Source organism: Montipora foliosa, chromosome 2 (assembly GCF_036669935.1).
Source record: "Montipora foliosa isolate CH-2021 chromosome 2, ASM3666993v2, whole genome shotgun sequence".
NCBI lineage: Eukaryota > Metazoa > Cnidaria > Anthozoa > Scleractinia > Acroporidae > Montipora > Montipora foliosa.
The window spans coordinates 49,969,522-49,994,973 of record NC_090870.1 but is presented as its reverse complement, the minus strand read 5'-3'; the positions used below and the strand labels follow the sequence as shown (position 1 = coordinate 49,994,973).

Genomic DNA, 25,452 nt, shown 5'->3' with positions numbered 1-25,452 from the left:
TCGCCGCAAGTCCAAGTTTCTGGGCTAGTCACTCCGGTCAAACCGTTTAGGAAGCGCGCGCATCATATTTTTGACAAGGCGAAGGTCAAAATCGAGCCTTCGGTACCAAAATCAATATGGCGTCTTGGAGTGCGCTCCAGATTTGGCCTGGGTTTTAAACTGTCTCCAAGCAACGGCTTGCGCACACCGAATAAATACTTTACGCGATTTCTGCAGAGTCCTTTCTTTCTGGTCGAGTCAAGAAAGGCTCTGCTGGCAGGGTGACGTGAAACGTTCATATATTTGAATTGAGGAAATGGAAATACAGGAGAATTAAATAACATCGCAGTGGTTAAGCTTAAGCAGATACGAGGAAAGCCTGGAAAAAAATCCAGGTTTGAACGACGCTGGATTTGCTGCTTTGCCGCAGAACAGCCATTAGGGACCTTTAGATTCTAGGACAAGGACGAGAACGAGTACGAGTTTTGACTGCCCGTTTTTAGCGAAAATACTTAGAAAATTTATAACCCGTACTATTAATCTTACTCTTTGCTAGCAGTATAGGTTGCTCAGTTATTCTTATTCCTGGTAACTGAGCCTTTTTGAAGATAGAAAAATGCCAAAACTGCTACCGTGTTGTTGACTTGTCCTGACAAGACGACATTTTTGCAAAACCTCGTATTATCACGTTTTTCCCGCCAAAATGACGCTGGTTTGCGCGAACTCACTGTTGTTCTATGAGAAAATCTCGTACTCGCAGTCGTTCTCGTCCTTGAATCTAAAGCTCTCTATTGTCTTCTCCAATCATGTAAATATTGTCTTCTCTTTTTTCCTCTCTCTTCAGTTTCAGTTTTCGTTGTTTTTTTAATAAGTTTGCAGATAAACACTTACATATAAAACAAGCGACAAAGAAAATGACCATTCTACGGTCATTTCAAATCCAAGTTTAAGTTCATCATGAAAATTTCGCATATATAGAAAGTTGAAACAATAAAAGGATAAAATATTTGACAAGAATACAATAATAAGCCATAAAAGGTAAGAGAGAGAAGGGAATGAGGAAAAGGAATAAGAACGTGGACTTGAAAATGACCGTTACCACTGTTTTATCGCTTGTTTTTATTAGTGTTTATTTTTATCCCCAATATTTCCACACGAAGAGGCCCTTTTTAAAGATTTTTATGCTAATTGTCCATTTACATCATGAGACAGTTTCAGAGAAACCGTTCGCAATATTTTTCCTTCCTCTACGCATGCAAATTGTAAACTTCCAAGAAAAAAGCACAAAAGTATAGTCACAAGCTCTAAATGGAAAGTGGAAAGCAGTGGAACTAAACAGGTCTATTGGGACGTCAGGTATTCTTACGAAAGGGCGATGTAGAAACTCTCGTAAGCTAAACAATGCAATTGACACGCTACCCAAACAGAAACTAAAAAGGCTAAACAACAGAGACAGTGAAAATTAACACAAGGTGCAAAACTACCAAGAAATTAAAGTCAGCTCACGAGAGGTTATCAACAGGTTATCAACAGGTGTTCGAAATCGGACACTATCGCCAATTATGAAAGCCACCAACGACAGTTGTGTAAAAAGCCCTTCAGCTGGACCCTGGAAACGGTTATTCTATCTTTAGAACATAATTCCAGGTTTTCAGGGCGCATCATGAAGTACTGGCGAACTCAGAATAGATTTACAGATTTTCGTACTTGGTGCTCCACGGCCATAAGACGAACGAGTCGCTGAATGAGCAGTGATAGGTGAATATATGCAGCCTCCGAGGAGGGTAACGTTAGCAGCTGAAAAACAGGGTTGAAATACACTTATTAGGCCTAGAAAAACGTTAAAAGCCTAACTTGTGCTACTGGGCAAGCAAACTTTGCGATACACGTGCCCAAGGGGTCCCCTCACCAGCCTTGGTTCATTAATAGTGTACAAAAAAAGAACAATACTGCAATAAGCGACAAAAGGGTTGAGATAAAATCCCCTCCCCTTAATTCCTGAATCTAACCACCTCCTCTCCCCCCTTATAATGTTGTTTTTTATCGCCAAGACTTACTTTTGCCATTCCCATTTTAGTGCAAGAGGAAAATGTGACATAAAGATGATTTTTTCATGATTGCGGCCTTTCCAGTTCAGTGTCTCAACTACCATTTTCGCTCATTGTGTATCTTTTGTCTCTCGGCTCTTGACATCTTTTGAATGCTTCGATTGATTGAGTGGGTGCTTTCCCGTTGGGCGAGTGGTCTGAGAAAGTTGCTTCCCAGAGAATAAAATCTACTTGTCCAGGACGATTAGACAGGGGTTTTCTCGAGCGCTTACAAACATATTTCAGTGTTAACTCTAATAGGTAACGGATATTGAAGATTATTATCACTAAAATGGAGAATTTGGCAGGCTAAAATGTATTTTAGCCCGCTGAATATACCGATAAAAAATATGAAATGGCGCAATTGTACAATTTAACTTACAAATAAGCTTTTAAACTTTCTTTCATCTCTTACAATTTTTAAAACCCAAGTGGCAAGATTTTGTAATTTCTAGCCAGCTTCGCTTGATGGTGTATTTTCATTGACGGAAAATAAAAGCCATTCAAATTGTAACGCGCCGATCAAATCGAAACTTCGACATCCCCCCCCCCCCCCCCCCCGGGATGGGTGAGGGGCGAAGGAGGGCAAAACCCGGGCAGTTGACTATTTTCTGTGCCAGGGGGTGGGAAATTTGACTTTTGCCTGGATGGGGCGGGAAAGATTGAACCGGAAGTGTCAGGTTTCAAATGATTTCTTTTCGGGTGCCGAAGTCGCTAACAACTTTAAACAAGTGTTTGGACGAGAGTTTAAAGAGATATAGCATTTGTGAACGATTGGCTTACAAAGTTCAAAAGTTGTCTTCAAAGGAATTTTGGTTGCGTAATTCGTGTTTGTCGTACTATAGAGTGAATACTGTATGGTACGTTTTCACAACCCCATTTCATTATTAAAGCTGTACATTTCTGTGCAACCGAAACTGAACAATTTAAAATACATGCAGTCACAAACGATCTAGGCTCTGTTGTTGATAAGTACACAGCACACTCGTGTAACAACATTTGCCGTGTTTCGGAGTTAGAGCAGCTTACACTTACTTATTGACATTGTCCGACTTAATTAATTCAATTTCAAGTCACTTTTAATAGTTGTGTTTTTGTAGTTGCTCAAGTCTGGTAAAAACGGCATTATGATATAAAGGGTCGCGAAACATGTGTTGGCAGTGTTTACAAACAAGCTTTGTTAAAGACGACAGGAGGCAACGACGACTGATCTTTAGTAGGGTGTGACAGACAAATCCGACGATAGGGTAGGGCATTTGAACACCATTTTGGCCCGAGGGGGCGGGAATTTGAACGATCCAGTCTTCAAAAATTCAAATGCCCGAGGTTTGCCCGGGAGGAGGGGGATGCTGAAGTTTTGAGTTGATCAGCGCATGAACACTCGCTTGGTTGTTCAGACTGGTTTTTTTTTTTTTTTTAAGTTTTGATTTTCTCAATGCCCTTTAAAGTGATAATAGAAATACAGTTTATGTTCTTGGGCATAAATATGTTTTGGACCCTTATCAGAGCTCATTTTTTTTATTTAGTCTGAGTCGGGCCCAAAACATATTTATTATGCCAGCGAACATAAACTCTATTGTTTTATGATTTTTGGCTCACAGAAGGCGATAAGATAAATGAACTTACCAACTGAGTAAGGACTGTTACATGTCCCGCACACAGCTCTGCCGATCCCCATCTGTTTGTTTAAACGATAAAATTACTTTCTGTGGGAGCACATAGTAACAATTATTCGCCAGAGGCGAGGTGAATATCGGTGAATAATTGCATAGGTTTCTTTAAAACAATTAACTTCTTCATCTGTCACCTCGAAAAAACGGCTCGTGGCCATGTTGAAAAAACCACTTACTATCGCGTTATAATCACCTCAACGGCAACCAATCAGCACAGAGAATTTTAAAAAAACTACCTATGTGATTATACTAATTTATGTTAAAGGTAAGGACATTGTGTTCTGTGATGAGTGAAGGGAATCTGGTCTCTTACCCATCAGGATACATCGGTGAGAAAGGAAAGAAATCCTTGTATGATGTTACAAACAGAAATCACGAGCCTGAGATGCAACATGCATTTTTCAGGTGTTTAATTTTCAGAAAACACTCAACTTCAATTCACGATATTGTGTAAAGTTAATATAGTGCACAAAATAATCAAAAAACAGAAGTGCTGACTCAAACTATGAATGATACATGTCAATGAATGACTGGAAGCTTGGGAAAAAAGAAACTTGAAAACATTAATTTAGTGCAAGAAAAGAAAAATCGTAAAACAATGAGCCATTTGCAGTTGGCGATCACATGGTACAAGAACCGCCATACTGGAGAGCAAATTGCGCAGTGGGATATCTAAAACAACGCCACTTCACTTAAATTTTCTTTGTTTTTAGATGTCCCAGTGTGCAATTCGCTCTCCAGTTTGGTGGTTTTTGTACCACGTGATCACTCGCTGCAAAAGGCCTATTTGGTCTGTATTTCCCCCGATGACCGTATCGGCTTTGACCCTGTGGAGGTAGGTGTGCATTGTATTTTGAAAATGCAAATTTTGAAAGAGTCAATCTTCCTTCACTTTTGGACGGTTTCCATGCCAGTAGCTGATCTAACAGGTTCAATCAGTAACGTCCAAGAACATCTCGTTAGTTAAAGATTCCAGTGGCACACCCTCCTAAGAGCATTCGAATTCGAATTTGTTCCTTGATGTTCCTTGTTTTCCTTAGACTGCTAGCAGTTCCCTCAAAGTCAGTCGAGCCTCCTGCTTTAGTCCCGCCTCGGCTGGCTAGCCTGACTGACTGAGAAAGGACTGCTAGCAGTCTATGCTGCCCACATCGTCTTGGACTTAGATGGTTTGAGAGGTTAAATTCCACTCTTACCCGTTGTCAGTGCAAGGCGGGAGATGCTTTCTTAAAGTATGACCATAAGGGAAATTCAGGACAGAGGAAGTTTCCTCTACTACAAAAATTAACTATGCTCAGAACAGGCCCCAAAGAACATTAGTGCTCGGTAAAACCTGGGACGTGAGCCTTTAACTACCACGATTTATTCTAGTCAGCCGCCATTGTCAAATTAGCTGATATCCCTCAAAATTTATTCTGATCAGTAATTTATGTTCATTATTACCTGGCCATAAAACACCACACATCAATGGCGAGTAAAGCACACAAGACATCATCTTCAAGTATTTTCTCCAGCAAGCAACGTTCCTTAAAGATATATTAAACATAATTAAAGTCAAAAGGGGAGGTGCAGGGATGACGAGCATCCGCATCCCACCAATGTGGTCTGGGTTCGATTCCCAGACTCGGCGTCATATGTTTGTTGGTTCTCTACTCTGCATTGAGAGGTTTTTCTCCCGGGTACTCCGGTTTTCCCCTCTCCTCGAAAACCAACACTTGATTTGATTTGCGTTAATTTGTTAATTTCAATTTACAGTATCCCCAATAAGTGCTCCAGCGCTAGAAGATTAGACACGTAAATAAAGTCCTTTTCCTGGACAACCGAACCCAAAAAATTGACCTGCTCCCAACTGTGTGGCTTCACAGCTCAGTTGGTAGAGCATTACACAGGCATCGCAAAGGTCAGGGGTTCGAATCCTGTTGGAACCACCTGAATTTTCAGGTGTTTATAAGATACAAAAATTATAAATTAGCTCCAAGTTGCTTCCCTATTTCATGATGTTTGCAATTTCTTGTACCACAATAAATTAATTCCTGCAATTAGTTTTAAGCCTCTGCATTGAATCCAAAATAAGCTCACCACAACTGGAAAACAGGTCACAGGAGTAGCAGCCACAAGTGCACAGATTCTGGTGCAAACATGCTCATAGAAAGTAACTTCTCTGTTGAAAAAAAAATCAGACTTCACAATCCACTTATAATCAGGTTCAACTAATAAAACAGATGTTACTTTTAGACAAATGCGTGAATGGTAACTGCAAAAAGTCAAGCAACATACCTCAAGGGTTTTCCATTGCACATGACACCATCAAGAAACACAGGCAAATAATTTTCAAGCACACCTTCACATTGGAAGAAAATTATTTTATAGTCAGAATTATATTCATCACATAAATTACATGTACTATCATTTAAATGAATTATTATTTCAAGTACAAGACTGCTTCACATACTATTGAAATCATTAATAATTCATGAGAGAAAACAGCCTATCAGATATGCAGACTAATGAGGCATTGCTTGTTTTTCTTGTATGTTGATGAGCTCCTCTCACAATTTGAACCTTTGTTCAGACTCCAGGAATGTTTTTGAAACTCACAGATGGTGTCTTACCAGGTCAAAATCCTCTTGGCTCCACCTCATGGTTTAAAACCCGATAAAACACTCCTCGTTTATCAAATAGTAAATAACTTAATCATTCTATAAATTTGAAGATCTATGGGAACCCACTCAATTCTTGCATGATTTAGGAAGATAACAAAAACAATAATTATTGTAATATACAGTTGGACCTACACATTTTGAAGGTTTTAAACAGAACTTCCACAAGTGAAAGACGATGTTCCTCCTAAAAAATGAAGTTGTCATAAAGAGATTCCATTAGAGTGAAAGCTTTATTTAATTTAATAGTCAATTTTTATGTTCAAGATATAGGTGGTTTTCAACCAACCTTTTGAGATTGAGGTGACAATGGTGTAATGTGCAATATTTTATTGCTGGTGGACAAACAATTAACAAACCAAGATGCCTTGACTGTGATCTGTTCTGTTGTAAAGCAAGGAAGTGGACAGAGAACAAAAGAAGTGTAGGGGAAACACGAGACGTAGTCGAGTGTTTCTCCTACTTCTTGAGTGCTCTCTATCCACTTCCTAAGTGCTTTACAACAGAACAGATCACAGGCAAGCCTTCTTTATTTTTTTTACAAAAAAGAATTTCTTAAATTTCTGCACGTATTCGGCTAAAATTTTCGGGACACTTTATTTGGTGGAGTCAGCCATACATCTGTACTTTCATAAAGTACACTGAAACAGATCAATCCCAGTTGTTGAAAGAATGGCTTAAAACATTTTATTGGTTAATCGCGACCAAAGCTGTCAAAACGTAAAACCATCAAAAGCAAGTTCAAAGCAAGCTAACAGACGAGTGCAAGTAGTTTTTCAGTCGAAAATCGGGATCAAAAAGCAAATTGTTCAGTAAAATCTGGCTAAATTTTTGCTCACAAAGACCTGAACAATTGGAAAACAAGCTGCTTAAAGCGTGTGGCTGGTAGACCTGGCTGGTAAACAAACTGCTGCTGCGTTCAGACCGTTTGTTGTGCGTTGTGCTGTATGAATGAACTACAATTAAAGTTATGGAAAGAAGATCCTCAAAACAGATCAGCACTTGCTATGGATGTTGGTATTCTCTGCAGAAAGGGAAGTAAACATGCTGGCATGTATACTTAAATATAGAATTAATTTTAAGCAAGAACTCAAATGCTCCTGCAGGCATAACTCTTTCAGAAATTGGTTTGCAACTTACAGAGACAATAGAGTGATACAACCAAATTAAATGAAATGGAGAAATTAAAACACCAATACTGTGTCTTATCTATGTGTGTATAGTACCTCTGGGTAATTTGAAGGCATGACCCAATAAGTAAATACATCTTCTGCAAAAAAAAAATACTGGTAATAAAACATTAACAGGATACAAGTAGCCACCATTACCATTACTAGAAAACTGCATAGCAGAGTTGAGGCTGGATACCAGAAATTTTAAAGAACTTTCTCAATTGGCAGCCACCTCCTTAATGAAGAAACCGCTCCCATGGCTGGCAATTTAATTGTAACAACCCACGAGTCTCTTGAGAAAAAGGAGAGGAAACTCTCATTCATAACACTGATTGTTGTTGTTGTTAAAATATAAATGTAAGGCTGCTGACCACAAACGATGGACAAAAGTACATGTATGCCGTAAAGTTTTGTTTGTGAAAATCAGTTCAATTTAAACATTTACTGTTTAAATTTAACTTACAGCACTTTACCTGTTGTTTTTGATGCAATGCCAACAAGGGAGGCTACTAAACAGCAGTATGAGAACTGGTCTTCCTTCTTAACTGCTGAAATGAACAAAATTGAACTATATAACATTATTCAATTACAGAAAAACCTCTTGGAGGAGAGTAGAGAACCTTGACAAATTCAGTCCACATGTGACACCAAGTCTAGGCCACATTGGTGGGAGGCAAGTGTTCTCACGTACCACTGCCCCATCCCTGCTCTCGTAATAGTGGCAGTAGAGTGGATACTGTTATGCTACATGTACATGTAAAAGAGTATTTGTATTTCTTTTGCATTACTGCATATTGATGTTTTTGTTTAATAAATAGAGGATATTACATGGCTCTGCAGATATACGAAATTTCTCTTCTCGTGTTGCACTCACAAGTGAAATATTTTTCACCAAGAGAAGAGAAATTTTATATCTCCAAGCAGTCAATCCATGTAATATTTTATTTATTGTATAAACACCAATGAAATACTAAATCATCTCACAAAAGGCATCGAAAGATGCCATTTTTATATTTAACCATAGCAACAGGGATCTTTTCACCTGTGAACATAACATGTTATCTTCACATGTGAAGATATCATGTTTTTGTGCAAAAGGTCACTTGGTGTTTCATTGGTGTTTATATAATAGACAAACTTTATATAATGTGGCATGATTCCCTCTTTTATGGTCCTAAGAACTTCAAGGACTCATATACATGTACATGTAAGAAAATGAGCTAAAACTCTTTTAGAGCACCAAGAAGAATTATCCAAGGCTTGAAACACTCTCTTAAGGCCTTACCTAGTGTTTTCTTGGTTACTAAATTGGCAAAGATCTTGTTTGCTACCAGTACAGACAGCAGTGGCTCCACCTGTGATGCAAACACTAATATTCATTTACATGTACACTGTACCTATAGTAAGCCCATGAAAGACTAATTAGCAGTATATACATTTATCAATGATATGACTCCAACAGACTCTGGACAACTGACAGATAGCTTAGTAATAACAGGAGTACAGCCTTTGACCTTCTGATTATTAGTCTACAGGAAACCCATCAAACTGGGTTTTGGAGCCAAAAAATGACAATTCTTTTTCTTTATAACAGCTTGAACAGTAAAGTAGACATGTGGCACCCTTAACACTAGCAATTATTGTAATGTGGGAGATGATTAGTGTTAACTTCTGCCCAGCAAATCAATAAAGTGATGAATTTATTCATGATGATGACCAGGGCATAAAGTTGCCTTTGCATTGCAAGTTTAGATCTTACTAGTTGAATAATATTCTCTGACAGTACCTTTATTCTACTAGCCATTAATAATTAACTTACCACAACTAACAATGCAGACTTTAATCCTTGTGCTGCAGAAGTAGTAATCTTTTGAGAATTTGGACTTGGAGGTAATTTGCTAAAAAGAGAGAAAAAAAGAGTACCATGAAATTAAGGTGTGCCGAGACTGTGTTCTTTGCCTTGAAATTAGGTGACAAAATATGAGTGAACTGTACTGATAGAATCTACATATCTTGCCAAAAGCAACAACAGTAATAAAACTCCTAACAAAAATCAAACTACCCAAGGCATGTGTTTGTCCCTGTGCCTGCTTATAAGCAGCATAAGGAATCAAGCTGACCAATAACAATCCAGCAATTCAAACTGGCAATACCAGTATATTGCCTTAGTTCAACTGGATACAGTGATTTATCTAGAGTATAATAATATATAGATTTAGCCATGCCTAAAAGCAGAGCTCCCACGTTATTTATTCTTGCAATAAGTTAACCTGGCTTGAGCCTGTGATCCAATCAAAAACCAGTACTTGGTCAGCGATCAACTAAAAAAAAGCTGACCTTGACGAGCTTTAAACTTTGAGACTGTGATATGGTCATGTGATATGGGTCAGTGGATACCTTGTTTTTGACAAGTGTCAATTAACCATAACATGGATGTCCAAGATCAAAGTTGTTCCCGTCAAAAAATGCTGGTTGCTTCACAGTTCACATTGGCATACATGAAGGGATTACCATATTTTATTATCAAAGATGCTCCACACATGCGCCAAAGGAGTGCGGAGTTCCACTATTATACTCCGTGGTTTCAAACAATGAAGACCTGGACAGTCTATTATTACCTTTGTATGGTCAGAAGAAAATGAAATATATCTTCAATGCACTTGTCATAATATCCATCATATTCCTATTCACACACAACAAAATTTGTTAAACATTCTTGTGCGCACAAGAAATACCTTGAAAGGTATAAAGATACACGGTAAAGTGGCAAAGATGGTGTTGCCTAACTGAGGGTGAAGGTGAGGGTTAGGGTTAGGTTGTAAAGAAGCTGTGGTGCTATGTTGGTGGGAAAGTGAAATAAAGAAAAGGGTTTATCAAGTGCATTGATATGGTAAACTGACCATTGTAAAGAAATTTTAAAGCTGACGTTTTGGGGCTGAACAATCTGCATTCCATGCGTTGCATTTAAGTCTAAGCATCCATTTCAAATGGGAGGCATGGTGGCCTCATGGTTAGAGTGTTCGACTCTGGATCGAGTGGTCTGGGTTCGGGTCCTGGCCAGGGACATTGCGTTGTGTTCTTGGGCAAGACACTTAATTTACTCTCACGGTGCCTCTCTCCACCCCAGGGCCCGGTTGTTCAAAAGCCGATTAACGCTAATCCCAGATTAAAAAATAATATACCAAGGACTTTATTTCTTTACTCCCAAATGCTGTCCAACGCTGATATTCGACAAAACTTTACATTAGAAGAAGTCAATCTTGAAATACAAAAATAAGCAAAAGAAACTTTCACCAAAAAGTTGAAAACATGAAACAAAGGTGTACACTAATCCTGGATTAAGTTAATCGGCTTTCGAACAACCGGGCCCAGGTGTATAAATGGGTACCGGCAAAAATGCTGGGGGTAACCCTACAATGGACTAGCATCCCATCCAGGGGGGAGTAGAAGTACTTCTAGTCGTTTCATGCTATGAAAACCGGAGATAAGTGCCAGCCTGATGGGCCTTCCTAGGCTTGTAACAGAGACAATTACTGGCACCTTTTTTACAAAATAGTTTCAAAATAGTTGTCAAAACATCTTTGTTATTTCAAAAACAAAGACCATTTCTTCTCAAAGATTTTGCCAGACTGAGTGCTTTTCATTGCAGATACAGCAATTTTTCTATTACATTTTATTAACCTTAGGTAATCAGTAAATTGGACTCTTATATCATCATCATCGAACTTCACTTTACCTTGATAAGATGCACTAGGTGTCCCACAAGAAAGCGCATGACTTTAAGCATCTTTGCAAGAGCTGCCTCATCACCAGTGGAAAGAGATCCCTAAATTTTCATCAGAAAGAATTCTTGAACATTGTTGTTAATAGTATATAAAGCTACCTGTAATTAATTTTTACAGCACAGAGTGATGCTTAGTTTGTTGCTCATTCATGCATGGTCTCTGTTCTTTTAAATGTTAATCATTTCAACCCAGATTTTGAGTTATCATAAATTGAATAAGTAAGATAAAAAATATAATATACTAGGTGTAATCGAAGCTTAGGCGAGTGCGTTCGATGTTTGTAGGACGGTACAGGTTTGGTACAGGTAGCAACTGAGGGGGGAGGGTGGATGGTTCGTGCGATAGGGAAATGTTATTACAGTGGAACCCCGATACAACGATCCTCGATATAAAGATATCCCCGGTAAAAAGATAAACGTGCTATGTCCCGGCAAAAGTTACAGTAAAATGTATGGGACAGAACCCCGATATAACGATCTTCAATATAACGATATTCCCGATATAACGCTGAGTTCTTAGCGTACCGAGCGTAAAATCTTCCCCGATATAACGATATTACAGCATCAGTACACAGATACAACTTCAAATGTTTAAGTTTTGTTTTGTTTTGTTTCCCTTTTACGATTCATACCACAGACTTTGTTGTGTAACCTTGATAACGTCTAATGCTTTGCAAATTGTGAGTCATTTGATACTCATTACAAGTTTAATTAAACAATATGTACAGTAATAAAAAAGCACATGTTAATTTTACCCCGATATAAAGATATTTTCGGTTATTTTAAGGCAATATCGTTATATCGGGAGTCTCGTTATAACGATACCTCGATATAACGATCTAATTCCACTGTACTGCATCTATGAACGTGACAACTTGTTAGACGTAATCATTACTATTTATTTGGAATTCTACAAGTAGACAACTACTGAAAATTACTCTAAAATGAAACTATTACTTGCAAGTCTTTTCAGCTTGTGGTATTAAAGACCTAAGATTACTTTTCTGTGCTGAACGCTTGGACAAAATAAATTCAGTTTCTTGATTTCAATGCCGTAAATATCACAAGTAATGATGAAATGGCGCCGACGAGCGTCATATCTCGGTAGATTTACTTTCGGTGGCACAACGGCCGCCAAGCTTCACAACTCGGTTGATTTACTTTGAGGCACAACGTCTGCCAAGCTACACAACTCGTTAGATTTACTTTGTGGCACAACGGCCGCCGAGCTACACAACTCGGTAGATTTACTTTGTGGCACAACGTCTGCCAAGCTACACAACTTGGTAGATTTACTTTGTGGCACAACGGCCACCAAGCTACACAACTCGGTAGATTTACTTGTGGCACAACGGCCGCCAAGCTACACAACTCGGTAGATTTACTTTGTGGCACAACGGCTACCGAGCTACACAACTCGGTAGATTCAATTTGTGGCAGAACGGCCGCCGAGCAAAACAAACCGGTTTGATGCAAGCGCGAGGAGTCGCACACATTTTCCAAGGACCGTGACGAACCATGCTTAATCCAAAGTAAAATTTTACCGACTTCAGTTGACAGACCTTCAGCAATCTTTCAGCTCTTTTCAACGATGAACGATGGAAGATAATCACACCTCACCAAACGCTAGAATAATAAACGCCGACGACGCAAAAATCACCACGTGCGATAGTTCGTCAAAGTGAGGCAAAACGTAATCAAGCGCCTCAAAGCGAGGCAAAAGTGTGTCGACGAAAATGCAATCTCGAAAAAACTTCCCTTACAACACAAATTAGGGGTTGCGTTCTCGTACCTCGAACGCAACTACTGTTAAAAATGTTCAAATGCTGTTCATGCTGTTCAATGTGGACATAAATGTACAGCCCAAGTACTGGCTGGTAACTATTTTAGTTTATATATGTGTTTGTGCTCTAGTCTTACACATCATTTCTGCTTCTTCCTCAGGCTTTGCGTAACTTGTGCGAGAAAGAGAGAAGAGGCCTGCCCCAATTCCCAGCGTTAAATTAGGGTTAAATTTGAAATACCTTTTGCATCTCTAAAGATTTTGACAGCAATTATGACTGTGTTGACAGTAAAGTATGTGTTCACTGGCACTAACCTTGTGAGCATCATCACTTCCATTCAATCCACAGGATGTCAATTGAATACAAAGACAAAGCTTTGACTCAATGGATGAACACAGATGACAAATCAACCTCTCCACCTATAGTAAGGAAGACATGACCCTTGCTTACAATAACCACATCTGTTGTCAACCTATACATATATTTTAACATTTTTGCAACACATTTATTAGACAAATACCAAGATTAAGGCTAAATCAGCAGGTAAGAGCATTACATTGAATGAAGTCAAAACTATCCCAGGACCTTACCTCTAAGTGGTCCTTGATGTAATCTTTATGTTTGGTTACCAACCTGTCAAAAGAGAATAATATTCTTAAAATCAAGTTTGGAAGTTGCAAATAGATCGTTTTCACATGACATCACAGCGGCCATGTTGGTGTACAAGAACAATAGACGTTCTCTCCTTTGGGAACCAAACTCTATTTTAATTTTTGCATATTCCATGCATACATTTTGTATTGTTTTGTACACCAATATGGCCGCCAAGTCACGCGAGTGAAAACCATCTATAATAACAACACTTACTATGTCTTTCTGGTGATAGTACCCAGACGCTCATCTACATGTGCTTTTCCCAATGTTTTAACAATGTATTCATGATCATGTTGTTGATTATGCAGCACTACCACTATCACAAATGTTAAAAGCAAGAGAAATTAAATCACTTGTCTGAGGTAACTTAAACAAAGAGTTCGGAAGTTAATAACTGCGAAACCAAAACAATTACAGTGTAAATAGAGAAGCAACAATTTGAAATGGATTGAGAGGCCAATAACAAGATTGTTAGCATGCATGTGGTTATACCATTATGAAAATCATTAACCCATTGACACCTGAACCGCTCTGGACCACCCCCACTGATGAGCAAAATCGTCTGGCGTTAGACAGTAAAATCTATCTCAATCCTACTGTAGGAGTCAAAGGGTTAATATTTATTTATATCTCATCACCACCTGGGAAGACAAGGTGAAAAAAGGTTTAAGAATCCATGTGTCAACCGACAGGTTGATCATGGCTGGCGGTTTTATTAACATGTTAAAACAACACTTACTTTTTTAACACTTTCCATGTGTTCACCAATATACTTGTATCCAGATCTCCAATGAGAATGCATACATCCAAAAGCTGGTGACACACTTTTTGAGAAAAGAAAAATTGACAGACCATGCAAACTGTCTGTTACAAATGCATGGAAGTTACCTTTAATAGCCTCCAGTAGTTGGTACATAAAAGATACCATACATTAAATAGGTACTAACTCTTATTGGCCTTTATTAGTTTAGAATCGTATGGTTATCGTAAATCCTGTATTTAGCCCCCAGAGGGCTTATATATTTCAAGCATGGTTAAGGGGGGATTAACAAAGATTTATTACCAGTAGAAAAATAAAGAAACAGATTAGAAGGTTGTAGCTTAGAATTTTCACTGACAGGAGCGAGGTTTCTTGAGGACAGACTTGTACAACTGTAGTTCAGGGGCGCTATACTGCTTTTTTAAACAATCAGATGATGGTATCAATTCTCCAAAGTGGAAAAGCTAAAGCACATGAAGTCAGAGGTAATGCAGCCAAAGATCAAAAACAAATCTGAACTTCCAGCACATTAATAAATAAAACCATACCAGATCAGTCCGCACGAAGTGTTACTGTTGTGATTAATTATTGATACAGTCAATCATTTATTAATTGGTTTTGAAGAATAATGAGGGAGGGGGCTTAAAAAACAGGAGGGACTTAATTACTTTCTTCCTCTGAAAAGGGGGCTTAATTGAAAGGGGAGCTTAACCCATTGACAGTGACCCCCAAGAGTAACACTTAATAGATTTTACTTTGTCTAATGCCAGTCGAGACAATTTTAATCAGCAATGGGGGGAGGGGGGGGGGGGGGGTGTCCTAGGGCATTTCAGGTGTGAATGGGTTAATAGAGGATATACGGTATTTATAAATGAAGGTTTACTCAGAATAGATCACTGGTCATCAGCTAGTTGCCTATTGCATTTGTGCCATTGGTTCATTTATTCTCACAGTGTTACTGCTTGTTTTACCTTTGTCCCACCCTTCCCAGTTATTAAAGGGTAACACACAGTCTTATGATATAACAATATACTACATGTACACAGTGATGTCAAAGTAACCGGTGCCAAGGATGAATGGTGGCTAAGTTGCCATACATGTGGTTACCTTTTGTTATTGGGCAAATTGTCACAAACTTCCAATGTGTGGTTCCAGAAAACATCCATACCCCCACCACGCAAGACCATTGGAAATTCCGAGGGAGAGGGGGGGTTAAAGGGCAGTAATTTCCAAGAGGTAGGGGGGTTTCGTGGGAAACTACTTTTCCAAAGGGTCACAAACCACATACAAAACATTGAAAGCAACATACGATCGATCTGAAGCACAAAACACACTATCGGGGGATGTTTTTAAACAAAAGTCAGTTTTGAGATAAAGTTAATACTATTAGCTTCAATGTTTCCGTTTTTCTTTGAGTTAGCTAGCGCTACAATCTCCCGAAGCTAAGGACAATGTGTCTTTCATTTGGGACGGATTCAAAACATTTAAAATGGCGGTCTCAACTGGAGTCTCGTCCCCAGACTTCCAGCTTTGTCTCTTTTTCGTCCAACCAACACTTCCATTTGTCTCTTTTTCGTCCAACTAACACTTCCGTTCACTTGAGTATCACTTTTCGCTACCTTCACATGCAGTAAACACATTTTTGATAGGATTTATGTTTTACTGGTGGTAGTAACTCATTGAAAATGCGATAAGACGCAAGTTCCCACCATCTCAACGCTTGCGTGCAACGACATTTTTTTTTTGTGTTTGGCATTTAGACCACCGACAGGAACCGGGAGTCAAGTTTTCTCTTCTTTGAGTAAACGCAATATTTATTGCGGCCTCGGGAAATGATTGTTGAGGTTCAGTTCATTATGTCAAACTGGAAATTCTAAAATAGGAGTTTGACTACTCATTGGAGGAAGTAAATCGCGCCAAAAACAATAACAGTCGCCCTCTCGATTCCATCAGTGGCTCAAAGGCAAGCAACAGTGAGGCTGTGAGTCATTTACCAGCAAGAAGGACTGCTGGAGAGTCAGTAAATTTGAAGACTGCACATAAATCGCCATATCTAAGTTTACAAATATGATGGATTATTTTGGCGTCAATAATATTCTTCGTAACAATCGCCTTTGTGACGACATTCAGGAAACCTACCACGTCAACATGTGTGGTCCCCAAATATTAAAGAATCAACCTGAAGAAACTGACAAAATGTGTAGACAAAGGAACCTTGTAAGTTTCTGTTTTATTTACTATGGTTTGCGAAGTTGTTTAAGCGAGTGAAATGTTCTCATCAAAGTTCGCACAAAAACGTGAAACAGTCGACGTGCAACCCAAATGTTTAAGCTTTGCAAAGTTGATAGCGCACAAGCTTAAAGTTTAGCTGGATAATGAGCTTAAAGTGGTACTCTGATCAAATTTTTGCCCCTTGATTTTTTGAGTGTATCACATAGAATTCCATAAAAGAACAAAAACGCCATTTACCGTTTGCAAATATCTGCATTGGTTCCGGAGATATTTAAGTTTGAAAAATGGGTAAAATATGCAAATGAGATGTCTGATGATGTCATATACTCAACCCAATATTATATTGAGTATATAACTAGAGCTAACTTGGCCAATTGTCAGCGCAGACCATTGAAACTTGGTAGTCTAATAGTTCTACAGGAAACACACCTATGGCTATAAAAAATTTTGTTCCCATGGCAACTCACTCTTTTCCAGTCCCCACCCACTTGATTTCAATATGTTAGTGATTTTCAGTTTGAAAAATGTTAAACAAGGCCACAAACTCGAGCTAACATATTTATATGCTTCTGGATCATGGACATGAAGAGCTGTTAGCAATTATCACAATGGAATGCCAAAGGTGGCCAGGAAAGCTTTTACTATGGGGGAGGTCTGGAACCCAGTGTGATGCCATGGTAACGGAACTGTTAAGCTCATATTGTGGAGAACATTTAGTAGAATCTTACTGCAAAAAATCAAAAATTTCTGATACAAATTGGCTGAGATATCTCTTTCCATCATATTTGAACAAACTTGTGTTGAGTATAATTATGACGTCATCACTTGGCTAATTTGCATAATTTAAAAACTCGAATATCTCTGGAACGAAAAGAGATATTTGAAAAAAGTAAACAGCATTTTTCTTCTCATGCAGACTACTTGTTTATGTAACTTCAAAATGGCTTAGATAGGAAAGATGCGATTTTCGTCAGAGTACCCCTTTAACAAAGCGTTATATTTTTCTAAAAGTTAACCTTAATGTTTACACTGTTGTAATAAAATTCTACTGCAATTACGTAACTAATTCACTTTCGTTTTTATAAGTAAAAAAATTCTGGAAATTCCTGAGGGGAGGGGGGGTCATCAAAGACCCCCCTGGAACGGAAAATCCTGGGGGGAGGGGGGAGTGGTGGTGGGGTGGATATTTTCTGGAACCACAAAATTTCCAAAAAAAAAATGGCAAACCTAATTTTTTGTTCAGTATCCTGACAAAAATAAATTAATTTGTCTAGAGGCAAGAAACCGGCTCCTATGAAGTTTGGTAGAGTTTACACATTAAAAAAATTGTACGGTTTTGCTCGTTGGTTGTAGTTAACACTTTTTTTGCAAAGCAAATGAAAATCCACTAATGCGATTAGGGCTCTTACCTTCCAACTAGTAATTGACAAGAGAGGTTTTTTCTTCAGTATTGGTAACATTTGGAATAATGTAAAGGAATTACACAAGAAATCTCCTGCAAAAGGAAAGTGGCCTTAGATCTGATTCTGGGCTAACAAATCACTAACCATCTGTGATGTCTTGAATATCCTGGTCAGTTGTATCGTAATTTAACTGGACTTTATCAAGTAATTCCATCAGTGCCTGAAAGAGAAATATTGACTCCTAAGAATGCAAAGCCTTTCTCTCAAGCCTTGCCCTAAAAAATTATTAATAGCACGATGACAGTATTTTGGACACTTGGCTATTAAAGACTGCCATGAAGCACAATCTCTGAAAGGCAATGTTAGCTTCCACACTGTGATTATAAGAAAGTACAATGTTGACACCTCACAACAACTGACTGTTACATATAATTCTAAGAGTCAATGGATAATAAAATTTTCACACTTAAAACAAGGTGTACACTTTATTTTTCATTGTACCCTACTTTTGTTAATGTTCACAAGTACTATTATGGACACCCACTGACCTTAAAAGGTTGTACATTGACCTTAAGACTTCTTTCACCCTTAGGCTAACTGTTAAAATTCTCAGAATAATGCCAACACAAATCTGACCTTCTGAAGCTGGTAAGTCCTTTTAAATAACATAGCCAGGTCCTGTGACACAAGTTGGAAAAAATCCCCATAAATGTGCTCACTCTCCTGAAAAAAAAAAACCACTAGTTACCGGTAAATAAAAGAGCAAACAGGGTTGGACAATTAATTTTGAGAGCACTCGCCATTCGGGCGAGTAACCCTCAAAAATGCATTCGCCTGGAGTACTTTTCACTCACCTAAAATTTTACCCCCCCCCCCCCCCCCAATCTTTCCAACCAATTTTGTCATCTTTTATTTTTACTATTTAATACCACTGAAATGTACTTCAACACTGAAAGGCTATTAAAGTAAATAGGAAGTCTGTTTTAGTTTCAACGTGCATTGATCAGAGTGCTGGGAAAGTAAAAGAAAACAATTCGCTTGCAGCGTCGTCAAGCATGTGGCAGACCGAGGATTATTAATTCAATGAAAAATTCTATTTAAAGACCTTAAATCCCAAGAAAACACAATGAAGGCACTTGGTTAATATTTTAAATTGATTTTTTTACTGATAAATCTTCGTGAGATCCCTGCAATTTAATTTTATGTTTTGGGATTTTCTTGGCAAAATGGAATGTAAAAAGCAGTGTTTGTTGCGCAATTTAAATAATTTCTTAATGATGAAAATCGCATTTGCCAAACCGGCGAGTGATCAACGATTGCACTCGCCCAACACTTTAGAGACTCGCCTGGGCGAGTGGGCCAGTGCTTATGTCCAACCCTGGCAAAACAAGATTAAAATAATATTCATCAAGACTAATATAGATAAGAAAATTACTTTTTTCCTTAATGTAAAATCCCTGGGAGAAGCTATTGACAATAATGGGGCATGACATGATAACAGGTCGCAAGCAAAAATAAATAAATAAATAAATAAACGTAACTTAATAAAAATCAGGCTAACATAATTTTGCCTGTTAAAAAAACACTTGGTAATAAATCTAAACTACATGCAATTTAGGATCGTAAATTTGAAGGTCTACCCTGGTAAACATTAACACCTTGCAAATGCACAACCTATTTCTCAACAACAGCTCATATTTCTTTTTACCTCAATTTTGAGGGGCTGGCAAAAATCGCCTACTGAACTGAAACGAGATATTGTAGTTGATGCACCAAGTAATTTGATCCTCAATGCATAACGCATTTCAACAGTTTAACTTCAAAAAATACCTCTATTAATTATGCACCATTATACCTTGCAATGTTTAAAAGTTGCCTTAACAGTCTGAATTATTGCAGATGGTAATGAACGCACTTGACCAATAGACAACTCATTATCGTCTGCCAGTGATAGCTGCATTACATGAGCAACATAGTTTTCCAGACATTCCATGTATGACATGATGGACTGCAGACAAAATACATAAATATTGCATTAAACTTAACAAGCAATCTCTTACTTTCTGAAAATCTTTAGTTATAAATATTGTTTTTAGGAGCACTTGGAGAAGCAGGCTGTCAGAAAATTAATGGTTTAAAGTCATGCAATGAAACTTCTGCCTTTGAAATGACATCTAAGAGCTGGACTACCATTTACCCCATACAGTCATGTGCGGCTGTCAGACTACAAAAAGATGCTGTGAAATGCACATCATGTGGACATTAGCTAACACAAAAAAAATTAATAAATGTCCCTGTCTACTTTGAGTGCCGCTGATAACAGAAATTTCCAATATGCAAGCAATCATCTGGCATGAGCCAGAGTAAAATCTATGTTTCACTCTCAGGTCAAAAAGGATGTTGTTAATTAATGTCCATGTCTTCATTAATAAAATATAATTTATTGTTTCTAACTTGCTAAGTTTTGTCCCACTTTTAAGTCACTTATTACTGTAAAGAAAGGTTGTGTTACCTGTCAGTGTACAAGGCTTAATTAGCAATATTATGAATATGCTCTTAATAATAATTGTGTTTGACAAAGAAGAATGCATCCTAATCGTGTCAGTCCCACATGATTTCTCTTGGGTATTGATCCTGATGCCACACAATTTCAGTGTTCGGATGCCGTCTTGGACTGGCCTGGCACACACAACCTCAATCTCATCAGTCATGTGATAGTGTACAGCTTGGACTAAATTCTAGCAAGAAAGTCTACTGATATCCCACAAAATTACATTATAGCACATGTTTTCCACAACTGTTTCCAATAAAATTATTTGCAACAAGATAACAGTCAAGATACTTATAGTGTGATACCTTCATTACTGATTACCAAATTCTAGAAGAGGGTACAAAATATGTGACTCCTTTCAAATGCCTTATCGATGAAAAAAATTCTCTGTAAAATTGTCACAAACCTGAAGAAGTGACTGAACTGCATGTAAACTGTCGGTTCTCTTAGTATTTGGAGACACTGACTGAAGAATGTGTCCAATTTTTGAAATAGCATCTGAGACAGCGTCATACACCTACATACAATCCCAGATAAAAAAATTATCTTTTATTAACCCATTGACTCCTGGGGGTTCCCCATTGACGAGTAAAATCGTCTGATGTTAGACAGAGTAAAATACTAAGTATGGCCGGTTTAGGGGTGAATAGGTTAATATAAGAGGCAGTCAGGGGGGCTTAGTGGTTATCTAGCGAGCCTCCGACCACTTTGAGCCGTGGTTCAATTCTGGCCCCGACCTGCACGTGGGCTGAGTTTCAGTCGATCTCTACCTGACTCAAGGGGTTTTTCTCCGGGTACTCCGGATTTCCTCCCTCATCAAAATCGACTAACAGCTAATTAAGATCTAGCTGTGGTGCTGTGCTCTGACATCAAAAAAAGGACTGCATAGCAGCAGCCAGAGCTACCTTTGTATACTTTCAGCCCAATATGATGAGCCACACCCTTTCGCAATTCAGTCCTCAATACTGCAAGCAAAGGGTGATTAGCACGGCCAATTATTATTATTATTATTATTATTGTTATAACTGAAGTATGCAAGTCTCAAATTAAGAGGAAAAACTGCTTGTGAAATGATCTAAATTGCATATGGTAATAAAAATTTTATTATGATAATGCACCTTAGGCAGGACTCTTGAAAATAACTTGGTTTCCACTTCAACTAGGGATAAAACTGGAAGAACTTGAGTTGTGAGGCTTGCTAGATACCCTAACGAAAAAGCATTAAATAGTATTAATAAGGTTAGAAACATAAAAAAGTAATAACATGATCAAGTACTAAACAAAGGACCCCTTCCACTTTTTTTTCAAGAAAACCTTTCTATTTAACTTTAATTTTTTGATTATTGGAATTTTTTTTATTTTCAGTGAATGGTGCCCTATTTGAAGTCTCAAGTTTTTCAGATAAGACTTAGTTTTTAGGAGAGAATGTACATGTAATGGCATAGAATGTAGAGGATTAAAGTTTTTTTTAGTCATATCAAATAAATTAAAGCCATTTCCTTTGTGGAACGACACAACGTTTTGATGCCAGAGGCTTTCGTACTCTTACCAATACAGTCAAGCAGTATTTAGGTTTGAACACGGCTTGAAAAGTCGTGGGTTGTGGGTCCCTCACCCTTTTTTTATCAACGACTGGAAATTCTTGAAACATACAAGGCCTAAGACCTAAGACAAATTTGGACCGAGCACTGAGGGAGCTAATATATCTTTTTTTATCTTCAAACAAACACGACCCACAACCCACGACCCACCCACCCACCCACGCGATTTAGCCTCACCCAACAGTGGACAAAATATCTCTTAATATTCAAGGGAATCATTCTTCAATAAAAAACCATTAATTCTTTAGAACACAATGTTTTGGTCACTAGTAAAGGGAGTGCCTGGGGTGGGAATTTTCCCTTTTTGCACACCAAGCAGTGGAGTATTTTAAGTGCCAAGAAAGAAGAAAATTGAGGTGCTAACTCACACTCCCTGCATTAGACTAAGCCATGCGTACCTTGCTTTTCCTTGGTATCCACTGCCTCACCAAATGATTTCTTGAATAAAGACATTGTCAGTCAAGGAGAAAATGGTCCCAAATCCTCTTAATTCCAGGTTTGTGGTAAACAATAGCTGGTACATAATATAATTGACTTATATGCATATTTGTTTCGAATGAGACTTTACGTGAATTAGAGCTGAACCTGACCGTTTTCACTGAGTAGTGCAGGCATGCATATCATGGAAGAGTAAGATTGTCAATAAGCACACACTTACCTCATGCTACGAACTGACCATCTTATTATCGCCTCGTTCATTAAACGACACTAATAAACTTAAGCTTGATGTCTGTCCGGAGAAATACAAAATAGAGCTTGATGCACGATGCATGATTTAAATCGATTATTTGAAAAGGATACAATGAGAGACGTTAATTGACTAGAATCAGTCTGGCTCTGGGAACCCATGCCAGGAAAAGGTGGATTCAAATAAATTCGTCAAGTGATCCATTCATTTTCAAATTGACCTCAATCTTCCCGCCATCTTGGTTGGGTTTGTATCGAGAAGCAAGCAATCTGGGCAGAGCGCCATTCCTGGGGGAGGAGAGTGGGGAAGGATAGTCAGTATCTTAAAACTTGGGGTGTCAGCGCCATTCCTGGGGGAGGAGAGTGGGGAAGGATAGTCAGTATCTTAAAACTTGGGGTGTCTGCTGGGTGTTACTTTAGTTCGATGAAAAGACCCAAAAGAAAACATCGCTGTCAGGAAAAACCACAAAAATTATCCACCCCGTCCCTTTCCCGAAAAGGAAGGCAGAAGAAGATGGTTGCAGTTGTCTCAATCCAACGGAAGAAGTCTCTCGGCACGAGATCTCCCAGGTGACCTCCCAGGTTAGGAATTACACCCTGGTATGGATAAATTTTGGCGCGAAATTGAGAACACAGGGTAACCATATTTAAGTAAACCCTTGAATCAAGTAGTGTTTTGTATTCCGTGTACCTTCTCTACTTACTAAGAAAATGGTACATTTGAAAGAGGAATTTCCTTCAGGTATCTCAGAAAGGTGAGATTTTTCGATTTGAGTGCAATCGCCTGAACGAGCAATGATTTTTTTTAGATAATCCTGTATATAGGTCGAGCAAATGGCTATCTTGATCTGCGTCTGTAGCTAGTTTTTCACAATCCTTCGATCCGTCAATGTATTGAAGTAAGATACTTATTCTCTGAGTTCTTGCAGGTTATCAGAGCTTGAGGAAGAATATAAGGACGGTGATATCACTGAAAAGGTAATTGACGATTAATAAATCACTCGATCTTTGCATGAACTAAGCGGTATAAGGTGCATTGCCGAGTGATGCCATGGTGCGTGGGCTTGATATAATCAGTGCTCATATGCGTTCTTTGTATCCTATCAATCTGAATCTTTTGATTTCCGTTATTCGTAAACGTCTTCTGCAAAGATAAGTTTATATACCTTGTTGATGTCAATATAATTATTTGCTTCGCTCACAACGAGATATTTTATGCACAGGGCTATGTACGGAAAAAGTGTAAATTGATGAAGTCGCTTCTGGCAAATTCCCTCCAAGAAAGGTAAGCTCAAGAAGTACTTGTATTCTTCTTGTACATAAGATGATCACTTTCGAGATAACTGTATTTCAGAAAGAAAATTATGATAAACGTTATTTCAGAATTTTTGATGTCAGTTACAATAATTAAGATAATGATCCTTCCCACTTTGATTTCCAGAATTCAAGAAATAGAAGATGATTTTAAAGCAGACAAATTCACAGAGGTAAGCTTTGAAAAATCACTCGAAATATGATATAATGTAGTCATTCTAATCTTGTCCTTTTACGAATTGCAACGACTACAATAGTATTTTGTTTATTTGAGACCCCACTAGCAGTAAGAAACGATGGTATCATGGAGAGCCGACATGTCGATCGACTAGCAACCGCAAGCCATTTGATATATAGGTTGAGCTTCCACTGATGATGGCCAATGCATTGACCATGATCGTATCGCTAGCTGCTTATCGGTCAAGTGCTGGTGACAGATCGGCCAAATATCGGTCCTGTATCAGTCGATCAAGCAAGAGTCAGCCAATAATAACTTCTTACTAACTGAGCGCGAGGGCCGTACTGGGGAATATTGGCCCGAGGTCGTGGCAGTACGGACCGAGCGCAGCGAGGTCAGTACAAAAACGACTGAGAGCCAATATTCCCCAGTACAGGTCGAGCTAGCTCGGTTAGTAAGTAGTTTATTATATGGTTTTTTAATTACCTTTTGCTTTGTTTTTGCAAGCCCGTAATCGGCCCGTGGGCTTTACGGGAGAATAATGCCCTACAATTCAGTCACAATTAGCCAATCAGAGCGCACGTTATATCGGCTACAAACACAAGCCATGTAATAAAGACTATTAAACAATGAACATCAACTTATAGATTACAGATATCTATCGGTAAGTGGATCAAGCATCTGAAATATGATGGTGAAATGTTGGTTATGTATGAGTGGATTGATTGATGGTTGATGGTCTCGGTACACTGGCGTTACTAAACACAGGAACGGAACGGAATGGAATGGAATATACCGGAATAAACCGGAATATGCTGGAATGAGGCGGAATAACACCGGAATGAAACGAAATGAACAAGAATGGTACTGGAATATACCTAAACGAGCCGGAATGACACCGGAATGACACTGGAATGAGGCGGAATGACACCCAAA

The 25,452-nt window shown here is 38.4% G+C and overlaps 2 protein-coding genes across 4 annotated transcripts in view; one reads left to right on the top strand and one right to left on the bottom strand.

Annotated features, from left to right (window-relative positions):
* LOC137993454 (FIGNL1-interacting regulator of recombination and mitosis-like) overlaps positions 1-23,291 on the bottom strand; it is a 32,692-nt gene extending 9,401 nt beyond the window's left edge. The window contains exons 1-22 of one of the 2 annotated variants that reach the window (XM_068839308.1): positions 23,139-23,291; positions 22,736-22,775; positions 21,855-21,943; positions 21,143-21,253; positions 20,041-20,193; positions 18,822-18,908; positions 18,330-18,405; positions 14,530-14,614; positions 13,727-13,769; positions 13,451-13,555; positions 11,305-11,394; positions 10,187-10,251; positions 9,388-9,466; positions 8,854-8,923; positions 8,042-8,116; positions 7,623-7,666; positions 6,532-6,583; positions 6,014-6,077; positions 5,816-5,897; positions 5,180-5,262; positions 3,693-3,744; positions 1,687-1,776 (exon numbers count right to left, since the gene is read on the bottom strand). In XM_068839308.1, the coding sequence (XP_068695409.1) occupies positions 1,687-1,776; positions 3,693-3,744; positions 5,180-5,262; positions 5,816-5,897; positions 6,014-6,077; positions 6,532-6,583; positions 7,623-7,666; positions 8,042-8,116; positions 8,854-8,923; positions 9,388-9,466; positions 10,187-10,251; positions 11,305-11,394; positions 13,451-13,555; positions 13,727-13,769; positions 14,530-14,614; positions 18,330-18,405; positions 18,822-18,908; positions 20,041-20,193; positions 21,143-21,253; positions 21,855-21,943; positions 22,736-22,775; positions 23,139-23,186 (1,683 nt within the window). In that variant the 5' untranslated portion in view covers positions 23,187-23,291. The remainder of the gene's footprint in view (positions 1-1,686; positions 1,777-3,692; positions 3,745-5,179; positions 5,263-5,815; positions 5,898-6,013; positions 6,078-6,531; positions 6,584-7,622; positions 7,667-8,041; positions 8,117-8,853; positions 8,924-9,387; positions 9,467-10,186; positions 10,252-11,304; positions 11,395-13,450; positions 13,556-13,726; positions 13,770-14,529; positions 14,615-18,329; positions 18,406-18,821; positions 18,909-20,040; positions 20,194-21,142; positions 21,254-21,854; positions 21,944-22,735; positions 22,776-23,138) is intronic. The other variant, XM_068839309.1, reaches the window with a different exon arrangement.
* A 266-nt stretch (positions 23,292-23,557) lies between these two features.
* The window catches only part of LOC137993451 (DNA (cytosine-5)-methyltransferase 1-like), a 49,264-nt gene continuing 47,369 nt past the window's right edge, over positions 23,558-25,452 (top strand). Inside the window, exons 1-4 of one of the 2 annotated variants that reach the window (XM_068839302.1) lie at positions 23,558-23,606; positions 23,954-24,002; positions 24,248-24,309; positions 24,466-24,511. In XM_068839302.1, coding sequence (XP_068695403.1) covers positions 24,275-24,309; positions 24,466-24,511 — 81 coding nt within the window. In that variant the 5' untranslated portion in view covers positions 23,558-23,606; positions 23,954-24,002; positions 24,248-24,274. Of the gene's footprint in view, positions 23,607-23,650; positions 23,780-23,953; positions 24,003-24,247; positions 24,310-24,465; positions 24,512-25,452 lie in introns of those variants that run through there. The other variant, XM_068839300.1, reaches the window with a different exon arrangement.